This window comes from Lissotriton vulgaris, chromosome 2_1 (assembly GCF_964263255.1).
Source record: "Lissotriton vulgaris chromosome 2_1, aLisVul1.2, whole genome shotgun sequence".
Lineage (NCBI taxonomy): Eukaryota > Metazoa > Chordata > Amphibia > Caudata > Salamandridae > Lissotriton > Lissotriton vulgaris.
In genome coordinates this window covers 1,969,136,979-1,969,149,833 of record NC_141687.1, presented here as the reverse complement: position 1 = coordinate 1,969,149,833, position 12,855 = coordinate 1,969,136,979, and the positions used below count along the sequence as shown (strand labels likewise).

At 50.6% G+C, this 12,855-nt stretch overlaps 1 protein-coding gene across 2 annotated transcripts in view; it reads right to left on the bottom strand.

Annotated features, from left to right (window-relative positions):
* Positions 1-12,855, bottom strand: part of VPS33B (VPS33B late endosome and lysosome associated) — a 792,141-nt gene that overhangs the window by 680,506 nt on the left and 98,780 nt on the right. For both annotated transcript variants that reach the window (XM_086958170.1, XM_086958171.1), the window contains exon 5: positions 4,888-4,937. In XM_086958170.1, the coding sequence (XP_086814296.1) occupies positions 4,888-4,937 (50 nt within the window). The remainder of the gene's footprint in view (positions 1-4,887; positions 4,938-12,855) is intronic.

Below are 12,855 nucleotides of genomic sequence, written 5' to 3'. Positions count from 1 at the left end.
TTTGTGTCTTCGCTCGCTCCCGCTCCTCTCGAACTTTGGCGCCATCCGTGCCCGCTTTATACGTCTCCCACCAGTCCCAGGCCTCCGCCGACGTAGGGAAGAAGTGTGTTTTGACGTCCAGTACAACTCTTAATTTAGCCGGGAAGAGCAGGGAGTAAAGAATTCCCTCATTCCGCAGTTCCTGTTTTATGGATAAGAAGGAGGCCCGCAGCTTCTGCGTCTCGAATGTATAGTCCGGAAATAAGGTCACTATACTGTTCGCCACTTGGAACGGCCCCACCTCTCGGGCACGCTGGAGCAAGAGGTCCCTGTCCCTGTAGTGTAGCAGTTTGCCCACCACCGGTCTCGGAGGCAAGCCTGGCTTGGGGGGCCTAGCCGGGACACGGTGAGCACGTTCCAGGGTGAAGAATGGTGACAGGCCTTCCGGCGCCACCTGAGTCTTTAGCCAGTCATCCAGGTATCCTACCATATCGTCCCCTTCTGTTTTTTCCGGCAGGCCCACTATCCGGACATTGCTGCGGCGGCTTCTATTTTCGGCATCTTCGGCCCTCCTCTCCAGCGTTTGTATCCTCTCCAGAGCATCTGATAGCTGCGCTTCCATTGTTTTGTGGGCCGGGGCTAGAGCCTCTAAAGTCACTTCCGTTTCTTTAACTCTATCCTTGAGTTTATCGTGGTCAGCTCGCAGGAGCCCCAGCCCGGTTACCACTTGCGCAATGTCTTGTTGCAAGGCGTCTCTGGTTGCTGCAATAGCCTCAAGGATGCGGTCCTGAAGCTGCTGTAAGTCCGATGGTCCCACAGTGCCCCCCTCCAAGGACTCAGAGGCCGCGGCCCCCTCGGTCTTGCCTTTGGTTTTCCCCATGGTGCAATGGCAAAATGCGCTCCGGCGATCGTGCAGTCTTTCGGAGCACAATGTCTCACGTCCTTTCCACCTCAGCTCGCTAAAGTCAGTGCGCCACCAGGGGGGGGTCCGTCTGTCTTTACTAGCTCAGTGACGGCTCCGTGGCTATCACGATCTCCTCCGCCCTTCGTTGCTGTGCCTGCCGGATTATCAGCTCCTGTGCGCTCGTTTCCAGTTTAGCCCACTATGTGTCTCTTCCCCAGAATGCGGTGTTCCATCTGCTATCAGAGCGCGGGCCCTCCTACTCGCTCCGCCGGTTCAGCAAAGACTTCAGAGACCAGGCCCAGTGTCCGTCGCGCCGGGGGGCTGGCTCCCCGCCGGTGTCTCCGCAACAGGGCGGCTCTCTGCACCTCCAGCACCAGCTCCTCCTCAGGGCCCCGCCACCGGGAAGAGGCCGCACCGTCCCCGATCCCGGCTCAGACCGGCCAGTCAGGCTCCCATATCCGGTATCACTCTGCGCTCACAGGAGAACCCTCAATTTCCAAGCAGCTCCGTTCCAGTCCGTCAGGGCTTCACGAACACCCGCCTATCTAAGGCGCAGGCCAGGCTGCCTATCTAAGGCGCAGGCCAGGGGTCGCAAGCCGCCACCGGGAGCCAAGGCCGCAGGATCCTCCCTCTGTGTGCTGTGTGTCCGCTCCAGAGGCTTCCAGGCCACAGGATTGTGTCTCCGATTGTGTGTGTTTGGCTCAGGTGCAGGGCTCAGCCTTCCCGCTTGCCGGCGAGCCTCCGATATCTACTAGGGCCGGCGGTGCAGGGGGAAGCCTCACTTGTGTCCCTCTGGACTCCACCTTCCTTGACGCGGGCAGCGGTCTCCTCTTCTACCGCCCCGTCTCCCGCCGCAGCGGGACGGCCCCCCTCGCTGCTTTTGCGTGCGGAGAGAGCCACTCAGTGTTTCTCCCGGCTGGGAGCAGGTTACAGCAGCCCCCCTCCTCGCTTTAGGCGAGCCGGTAGTCCCGCCGTCTCTCAGGGATCCCCCATCCCACCTGCAGTCGTGTGGGGGGGAGCCGATCCTTCGATAAAGCCCCAGGTGGTCAGGGGTCGGAAGGGGCTGCAGCCGATTCCGCTTCTCGGCACCTCGCTGTACCTTTCTCTGTCCACGCGGCGCTGAAGTCCCAGCCCGGTTTCAGTCGGAGCCCAGCAGTCAGTTTCTCCCGCTCAGGGCGTGCTTCAGCGCCGCCAAGTCTCTCGCGCTGAAGGTAAAACACGGCTCACGCTCAGACGGCCGATTATGAGGCTTCCCAAGCCAGTGGTACTGCTCCGTTGCGCCCACTTGGAGAGTCATTTTGAGCCCCTGCGTGTCTCGGCCCGCGATGGTCCCGTTCCCCGCTGGCAGGCCGTTATTCCACTCCTCCACTTGTCCGAGGGTGCAGGCACCGATCTTATTGCCTCCGGTCTGCTCGGTGAGGCTCTCGCAGGTGTCACCGCTCCTTTAATCAGGATTATTGCGGGGATTAGGCGTGAAGCTCCGAGCTCACGTCGCCATTCCCTTCGGCTCCGTAGCCACGCCCCTAGACCACTATTCAGTCATGTTGACACGCGTGTGGGCTATGACATAGGTCTATCTCATGGTTTACAGCCTACTTAGACACGAGGGGCTCCCAAAAGCATTACCCTCAGGAGGAGTAAGGCTACTGTTGTCACCTAGATTTAAGTACCACAAGTATGGTGGTGGGAATTTCGAGGTGAGAAACCCCCGGAACAAAAACGTAAAATATGGAGACACTAAATCACAAGTGTGTCTGGAAATTTTTTATAAAAAGAGGAGCTTGAGACTACTAAGTCATCAAAATGTAGCTGTGCATCACTGGTGGAGAAGCTCAGTCTGAGCTCTGCCTGTTGTGACCAGGACTGGGGACTACGGGTATGCCAGTCTCCTATGCTGGGTGAGGGGACACCCAGGAGGATCAAGAACACTTGCCTCCATCCTGTAGCACCAGCTATTGTCTGAACTGATACCAGTACGCCCTGTGAGGTGAAGGAGTTCACTTGGACAGAGCGGGGTCCACTGGAGACACTTCTGTCTATCAGACTGGACAATCATTTATTGGGGTGGCTGGATGTGTTTTGAATTTAAAATCTGTTCTCGCCTCACATCTACCTCTTCTTCGAGAAGTCCTGGACTGCTTGACCCACGTTACCACTGAGAGACAAGTACTAAAAGGGTACTTGGCCCAGTTCCTCGAAGCCCATAGTAAGTCAGGCCCAAGAACAGTGGTAAAAGGCCTCAACAACCACAGTTGGATCCCAGTAATTCCTACTTGCTCCCCGGCCCTACGATCGGGGTTCTCATACCTTTTTGAGCTTCAGAATAACCCCTTTTCCACCCCCTATAACTTAATAACTACAATGATGAGGTTCATTGTCGGGAATGGTGGCACACCTACCATGGTGATGAACAAGTGCATGGGCATGGCCAACATGCAAACTTAATAATGAGCCTGCCAACTAATATTGGTTAATGACAAGGTGTGTGGTTCAGCTTGGGTACAGCTGTAGTCTGGCTGATGAGGCGGGGACATACAGTCATTACATTTGCTTTACAAGGAGACTACAAACCTTGACTTTTCACCTGCTGCTGTCACTGTAATGTGCACATTATGGGAGACCCTGATGACCACTGACAGGTCTAGTGAAACTCTGCTGTGAATGGACATGCCTTAGTGGCCAGTCCAGTCCCTCCCTTGGGTTTCAGGGAACATGATGCCAGTGGCATCTCCAAGTTGGAAAACATAGTGACACACGCTACCGATCGCTTTTTTGCAGACCCCCAATCAGAATATGGCCTACGCAAACAGCAGTTCTTTAGATATTTGCAGTTTAGACATGCTCCCTTATGTTGCCTGAGACACTTGGACATTATTCCTTAATGTAATCCACTTGAGGTCAAGTTAATGATGGGTGAATTGGGAAAATATAAAATGTCAACACTGGTCTGACTGCCACAGAGACCACTGCTTCAGAGAGACTGAGGAAACCATCCTAAAAGACATGAAGAATTTCTTGCTCTTCTGGCCCGTGTAGTCACCCTGGGGGAGAGAAGCACTGCATGCTGATATCAGCCTTGATAGTGGTTACTGGCATCAATTCTAATAGAGACAACAAAATAATGGAATTGTTCCTGATCAAGAAAACAAGTAATGTTATTATCTTAATGCTAGAAACTGAATATTGGAATCAGCCATATAAGGTTCAACCGAATACAGGCATCAATCCTAAGTGTAACAAAAGCTTCAATTCGATTTTTGGGGGGGGGGGGGGGTGGGGATTGAATAAATGTGCAATCTGGCTGAACGAGAGTCTGTACACATACACCACTCCTAGTTTACTCAGTCTTCAGATTGTCATCAGTCCAAAAAGGCAGACCATAATACGTTTGCTAAAACAAACGTGTGGAAGTAACTGCTCTCATCGTTCTTAATTGGCAATTAACAGAGCCTAAGGAATAGGGGGCTCAACATTGATGGGCAACCGAATACTGCTGTAAGTATCCATGTGGCCCTTGCACACTTGTATTGAACCTAAAAATGCAATTTAATCCTGTTATCAATCGTAATGAGGCAGTTGACTGCTGGCAGAATTACTAATCAAGCTTGGAGTATCAACGTAAGTCCTGTGGGGGAAATGGATTATTGTCTTAGGTCCAAATGTGGCCACTATAAACTGATATCAATTGTTAGAAGGTAAACCGAGTTCTTACATCAATACTAATTGGAAAATTTGAATAGTGATATGTAAGACGCAGTGTGTCACGATGGATCCACTGAATGTGGCCATGAATGCAGAACTTAAAAAAAATAATAGCATCAATCATAGGGGATCAACTCAATACAGTACTAAGCTATAATGGGGCAAGTAAGCGTTGCCTTAAGGCTTGATGACCGCACAATATAATACTTGTCTTTTTACAAACACAATTGTGATGTCTGTTACAGCACTGCTGCTTTAAATTAAATATGTTACATGGGATTTCAACAACAGGAAAATCTTACCAGCAATGTATTTCAAATGCCGGATACGAGGTCGGATCAGAAAGCATAATCTAAAGTAAAAAAATGAGGATGAGAAGCACATCATTGGTAGCAGTAGTAGTAACATATTTATGAATGCTGAACATTGCCCTACAGCATTAAGTTTTTTTGTTTCACACTGGCCCTCCTCTTCAGCACAGACATATTTTCATCAATATATTCCGAAGACAATTATTCCAATACCCGGAATAAAAACAAAGGCAGACGTATACAAAGCCAAGGAGCTCTAAGCGATTATTGGATTCACATCTAAGGAAGAGATGGAGCATTCCAATTGGTTTGGAAGGTAATGGGTATGACGAAATGATCAATTAATGAATGAGGCAGCTATTTATAATTTGTATTGCTATATTTGCAGACCCGCTATGCCTACTGTCGGGCAGCTGTCCGTGCTCTATAACCTCAAGGCATATAGCTTGGCCACTGCTATCACAGTGGGTCCATTCACTTTTATGTGTAAAGCCTACTCAGCAAAGTGGCAGCTCAGAGCACCAAGAAGTGTGACTCAGGGGTTAGAGGCGGCAGACCCGGAAGCTGAGATCGGCCCTGGACCAGAGTTCAATTCTCCGCCCCGACAGGGGTTGGGCTCAATAATTCCACGGACTCGATAATTCTCGCTCCGGTGCCTACTCGACTCACGGGTTCACACTCTGCGACTCTGGGCAATAGCTTGCTTAATCTCCACAACGGCCCCTCGCGGCGGGATGCCTGGCTTTCACCTTGTGGATACCCTGCCGGGGTATCTCACAGGGGAATACCAGGACGGGTTCCCTAAGCAAGCGCATAGATGCCTGCGATGTGGGCGATTTGCGCTATATAAATACATGTACATTTACATTTACAATAAGATACAGCATGACTAAATACCGCTGCTAAACCAATCATTGATGTCCAATGGGTGTGCTTACTTTAATGTCTTCTCAATTAGCCCATTTCATGTGATATTGCAGCACTTATTTTAGCTAAATAAGTTTTAATAAAGCTGTTTTTGTATTACTCCGTGTGTATTTTATTGCAGTGGGTGTAAATCTTTAAATAGAACTGCATTTTTTTTTAAATAAGGGCTCATGTGTTGTGTTACGCCATCACATACATACCAAATACATTTAAAATATAAAGGATAATCACTAAAAACTGCATAATTTCTAAAGAATTCTGATTGAGTTTCATTACATGGTGGGTATGAATAGGGATGGGCAGAATATTCGGGTCCACCCATAAAAAACGGGCAGAATTTGGCAACTTCACATTACTCTTTTAACACAGAGTTCCCACCAAATTCCGTGGCAGCTTTTTCCACGCACCAGGCTCCAGACGTTAAGTAGGTGCACGAGAGCACGATTTGGAGTCCCCTAGGGAGATTTCTGGTTGCTAGGATGACATCCAACGACATTTTCCTAATGCAGGCAGTCAGAAAGCTGATGCTGGAGTGGAAAATCTACTCTAGCAGCAGCAAAATCAACATGAGAAGGTACGCCCTCTGGCCACCCCGTGCTGGCGTTCGTGCTAGTTTTTCAGTATGGAACGTGCTACAGGTGCTAAATCACAGCACAAGCAGCTCAATGGGCCTATTTCCGCCTGTTGGCAGAACTCCGCAGACTGTCGCAAAGTTTTTATGTAACTCCGCGGAATTCGGTAGTCAAATTTCGCGAGTTATGCCCACCCCTAGAATAAATGTTCACAAACACGCGGATTAAAATGTTTACATTTTAATGTTAGCTCGTTTATATTGCAGGGATAGCAATAACATGAATTTGCAGATGGCCCAAGACGACAAAGGAACTGATTAGAGGCAGACACAGAAAGCCGCAGTAACAAAATCAGCAACAGTTGCATTTTACAAGAGTTTGACTAAGAGTTATTTGAACCAGCCCTGCATAGTCTCCTACCCGACTGCCATTTTGGACTGTGATCATAGTAAATAAAGTGGGACTGGCACATTATGGAACCTAGGCAGGAAATGCATAGCTTTACAGCTGCATCCATCGCATGACAGCCTCAAGCCCGCTTGACCACTGGGAAACAGATCACACCCAAAAAAGCCCCTTCTCTCTCTCCCATTTTCACAAAGTCAGTAACAATCTCAACATTATGCATATGAAAAACCCTTATATTTTGTTCTCTCTTCTAGGTTTTGTCAGCCCAAAACGATCATGATCTGCCCAAAAAAACCTTAAAAAATTACATAAAATAATAACAGGAACGTTTGCACCTCTACTGTTTATCGAAACAGTACCATTCTAAGCAAACTGAAGGATAACTCAAGGGAGTGACACAATATCCTGATGACAAAGCGACATCAATGCAACTGTCTATGGCAATCAGTCTAACAAGCTGATCCTTCAAAAACCATTATCCCCATTCTTTGCATTCATGGGCGGACAGCCCTAGCATTGTTTGCTTGATGCTACACAAAAAGAGCAAATTAAGTGTCTATACACGGCCCAGGAGTCTGGGCATGTGCCCACACCAGTTCCCAACATATTTAACATGACTGTATTAATGTAGTCATCAATTTATTTTCTTCGGATTGTCAATACATTACAGTGGGGGGAAAAAACATCAGGGGCCGCATTACAGATGAGAACATTTTCATTGTTTGCGTCAGGCGCACTTTTTAAAAGGTGCACCCGGCGCAAACAATGAAAATGCACCCTATTATGCTGAATGCGCTGCGCAGAGCAGCTGATTTACAGCCGCTCCGTGTTTACACAGTGCAGGCGTCAATGCCTCTGCACTTTGAAAGAGGGTTAGAGAGCTCCTTGCAGGGGGGCGTGCCCAAACTGAGCAGCGAGATGGCCGCATTCGGAGTCGGCTCCGCCTGCCGAGCCCTAATAATCCGATATAATCCGGCAAAGCACACAAGAAAGCTGGCTTGGTTTCGTGCTCCCCACCCTCCTGAGGTATAAACTATTTTAATCGCAATTCGGAGGTGGTGTGAGGTGCAGTCGAGACAGTGGAGAGATAGAAGCGACCTGGAGCCTTCTGCGGCCTGCGCGCGTGGTCCGATTGGATGCCGGGGCTCGCACACTGAGGAAGGCCGGCGCCGAGACAACCTTCATCCCATCGGGGCACGCTGCGGCTGCGGAAGACACGGAGGGGGCTGTGCGGAACGACACTGCATCTGCCCCCGGTGAACAGCAAGGCGCCCTGTCACTGTGGAGGTATGTGGAATATCCTCAACAGCGCCGCTTGGACGCTGATGACTGGGCAAAGGTGAGTGATGCGGCGGCCATGCGATACCCGCGCAACTGACTCGCGGCTGCACCGTGTACCAGTGATCAGACTAAAGAGCCCGGGGGAGGGGCGTGTAGAGAGCCACTCGGGCTCTCCTAAACAATGTTGCCACCTTTACATGCATCCATGCACTCCACGGGGCGGGCTCGCGCCAGGGTAAAAATAAACAAGGCAGAAGAACGCTCGAGGTCTTCCGGCTAACTCATACTTGCCGTGTCTGCGTCCCTTATTCTGGTGTCGGGGACCACGTGCTAGGCCCTACGACGGCCCATCACATTGGCGACGAGGCCGGTCTGTGCACACGCGTGCCTGATCGCCACCCCTGCCAGCTGTGCAGCAGCACGTCGTTGGAACCGTGGAGCCCACCTGCATCGCTCCTGCATCCTGCGGAGATCGGCATCCCGCCCGCGCCCAGGCTCGAGGCTCGCCCACGCGCCTCCCCGTCGGGAGCGCCTTCGGCTGGCGGGACTCACCGGGCGCAGTCCATCGGTGGGTGAGTTTGTCGTCTCTGCCCCCCCTGCCCGCGCCACACTCTGCGATCTTCCTGGCCAGGCGTGGGCCTCCCTGTGGCGCGAAGACCCGTGCACGCTGACGGCAAGAGCCGGCTGCACACTCAAGGCCCCAGTGAGTGGGGTGACGTGGAGCGTGGTGCATCGAAGCCCTCGCCGGCAGAAAAGGCCCAGCTCACCCCAAGGTTGACACGCGCACCGGCGAGACCCAGCAGGCGAGGGAGTCTACTCTGCTAACCCTCCCATACAAAGTACAGCAAAGCAACAAGCATTGGCAACCCCAGAGGTGGCACGGACATTTTCGGGCGAACATACGGCCCAGTTCCATCGCTATCCCGCAAGGCGAAGGGTCACTGCAGACTGCCATTAAAACCCCCATACCTCCAACACACCAACAAGGGGCAGGTAGCCACACACCGTTGGGTAGTGGTTTGCATAGCACACGGCAGAAGCGAGCAGAGCGTGCTCAGAGCCACGTGGAGGGGGACAGGCCAAACGCAACGCAGCCATCGCTCAGGCAGCCCGGAGAGGCTCACCCGGGAAGAGAGCTGCAAACATGTCTGTTCCCGTGTCGGGACCCAGCCAAGCTGGAGGTAGTCAGAATCAAGCCGTGGCCGCCACGCCACCGCCACGCCACCGCCACGCCGCCGCCACGCCACCGCAACGCCACTGCCACCAGCACAGAATCAAGCTGCGGTGGGTTGCCACCTTTACATGCATCCATGCACACCCCGGGGCGGGCTCGCGCCGGGGTATAAATAAACAAGGCGGAAGACCGCTCGGGGTCTTTCCGGCTAACTCATACTTGCCGTGTCTGCGTCCCTTATTCTGGTGTCCGGGGACCATGTGCTAGGCCCTATGGCGGCCCACCACAGGGTGTACGCAAACACACTGCATCTGCCCCCGGTGAACAGCGGAACGCCCTGGCATTGCAGGAGTTTGCGGAACCTCTGTAACAGTGCCGAACAAGACCTCAATTACGGGACCTTGCCGGGGGTGGCGTTCGGACACTGGTGATCCGGCAGAGGTGAGCGACGCGGCGGCCGGGCAGGCCCCCACGCAATTGACTGGTGGCTGCGCCGAACACTCAGAACTGAAATAAAGCACCCATCTACAAGCTGTTGTGTGCACTGCGGTAGGGAAGGATTCAGCACTCAAGTAGGCACCTGCAGTGTCCAAACGCGCATACCAGGTGAAAGTTTGGATTCTGTGGCCCCAGCTGACTAACTCCTGCACTGGATCTGATGCTGTGACTGCTCTCTATGCCGGGGATGAGAGCGTAGCTGATCTACTCACGCCACAATTTACAAACCAGGGGCCCCGTGAGATTGGTATTGTCGGGCCCTGGGCGCTCTAAACTTGAGCAGCCGGTGGTGCACAGACTGAGCCTTCATGTAGAGTACTGGAAAATGGCACCCCATTAGCTATGGACAGTGCACTCACACATCGTGGCTGTATATGCTTTGCAATTGTGGGTGCAGGTGGGAGTGCGGGGTGGACTGCGCACTAGATTTACACCCCCCATAGTGGACCAGACACTAACCAGGCCCCACAGACGAAAGACAGAAAATAGCCAGAGGAACGCGATGGGGCGCAGAAAACGGCATTGTGGACCTCGTTGGCTCGCACAAGTGGGAGTGCCTGCTGTGAGATCCGGAGACATGCGGGAGGGCTGGATGTGGTCCCACCCATACCCCATCAATTAGACACAACAGTAATGGGTGAAGCGGATGCTAAACAACCCCAGCTGATGTTCGATAAAAGGACCAACAAACAACCGGAATGGGGACTCACCGCTCCAGAGGTCGCAAGGGACGCAGCCATGGTTGCTGTCCCAGATGACAACATTCGAGCAATGTTAAAGGACATTAAGGCCAGCCTCCGAGCCATAGACTCGAAATAGACACCCTGGGGGCCGGCATTGATAGGATCACTCAAAGCGTTGAAAAGCACGAAAACCGTTTAGACGCACTTGAAACCAGGGTATCTGATAACGACGATATACAGACAGAAACTCAGGAAAAACTACTACTAACGGACTCCGTAATAAACCTCATCAAGGTCAAAAATTAGGATTTGGAGGCCAGGTCGTGGAGCAACAACATACCCATTACTGGTATTCCAGAGTCCAAAGACATCCTAAACATGGAAAAGTTTATAGAATACATGCTGAAAGAATTATTTGGAAACAAACTTTCTAACATGTTTCTCCTAGTACGAGCGCACCGCTCCCTTGACTGCCTCCAGGAGCACAGCCGCGGCCCATACTTGCCAACATTTAAAATTACTGAGATCGAGACGCAATCCTGCAGTTTGCCAGTGAACAGGGATCTGTGTAGTACCAAGGAAACGCAATATCTCTAGATCCCTATTTTACTCAACAGGTCCAAGCGAAGAGACTACTACAGCAGTCAGGAACGAAGTATGCTCTTATCTACCCTGCTACACTGAAAGTACACGAGAATAGCAAACCCTCAATATTCACAGATGCAAAAGTAGCACTGAACTTTGCGAAACAAGCAGCCAAAGTGCACCGGTCGCAGAAACCACCGGGAGCGGACTCATCAGAAGGGCACCTGAGCGACGACGACTAAAGGTCCCTAACACAAGAACTGGACCTATGAGACTAAGCAGATAAGTTTTCCAATGTAACACAAACACTCAAAACACCACATCCTTGCTAACTGGGGAGGGGGGGGGGGGGGGGGCTAGGGCCCACTGTGTCATAAAAGTTAATTCAGTATATAAAGGAGAAAGTTTGTCCCAAACTCAAAATAAATGTTGAGACACGTACAAAAGAAAAAGAGAGAAAAAATCAATCATTTCTTAAAAAGACCCCTCACTCACCAACCTAGTTGGGGACATGCTTCATCATGGGGGTCCCACCCGAGCAGCCGAATGCTACTCTGGTATGCCTAAATGTCTGATTACAGCGGAGCAGGTTTTTAGATGACAATAGTGAAGGTGACTAAAGTGTGGAATCGTGAATTAAAATCGACTTTATTGTTCCCCAAATCTTAATATGGAACAATAAGGCGAGGTTAAAAACAAAGTGCGATACCTGTACAGGTTCAATTAGCCGGAGGGATCTGAGTATTTCGTGAAAATTAGAAAGACACGGTCTACATGTTTCAGCCTGTAGATGGCATTGCTAGGCTTTCTTCGGGACCTAGAAAATGACAGAGGGGTATGCACACACTAAGATGGACCCGTCTTTCAGCTTTTTGTGAAAAGAAAACGGAACCTTAAACTAAATTCTGTCAATTCGAGTCTCCGTAAATGTTTCTCTAGGTATGAAGGAGAGCAGTACGGTTTGACGACAGTGACTATAACCAAGGCCCCCCCCACAGTTGCCATGGGGCTTGACAGATGAGGCATGTCGCCAACTAAGTTGGTGAGTGAGGTGTTTTTTAAAGAAATTATTGTTTTTTTCTCTCTTTTTCTTCCTTTTGTACGTGTCTCAGCATTTATTTTGAGTTTGGGGCAAACTCCCTCATTTGTTTACTGAATTATTGCAAGGGGACTGGGAGTATTCCCTGTGAAAGCAACCCTTTCTCTCTGTTTGATTACAAAATAATAGATTAATCTACAAAAGAATGAGGAGGGAGCGCGGGCATCGCCTAATGTTATTTATTTATTTATGGAATTTTTAATGCGCAACTAATACCCTAGGGTGTCTAGGCGCAGTGCAATACTCTGGGATGCACAAAATTCAGGGCGTGAACTTATTGGTTGAATAGCCATGTCTTCAAGGCCTTGCGAAAGGCAATGAGTGTTGGTGCTGTTTTAATGTGCAAGGGGAGTGTGTTCCACAATCTGGGGGTTGCTACCAGGAAACGTCTGTCTCCCCATGTGGCCGTTCTTGTGCGGGGGACATGCAATAGACAGCTTGCCGCTGATCTTAAATCCTTTCCAGGTATGTACACCTGAAAAGCTTCCTTTAGGAACTTTGGTCCAGTCTGATGGATGGCCTTATAGGCGATACAGAGAGCCTTAAATTTGATTCTGCTCTCCACCCTTAGCCAGTGTAGATGGCGTATGGCTACTGAAGTGGAGTGTCGCCAGGGAATATTAAGTAGGATCCGTGCTGCCATATTTTGCACAGACTGTAGTTTATTCAGAATGTGTTTGTTTGTACCAAGGAAGAGGCCGTTTCCATAATCCAGCTTCGAAAACACTAAGG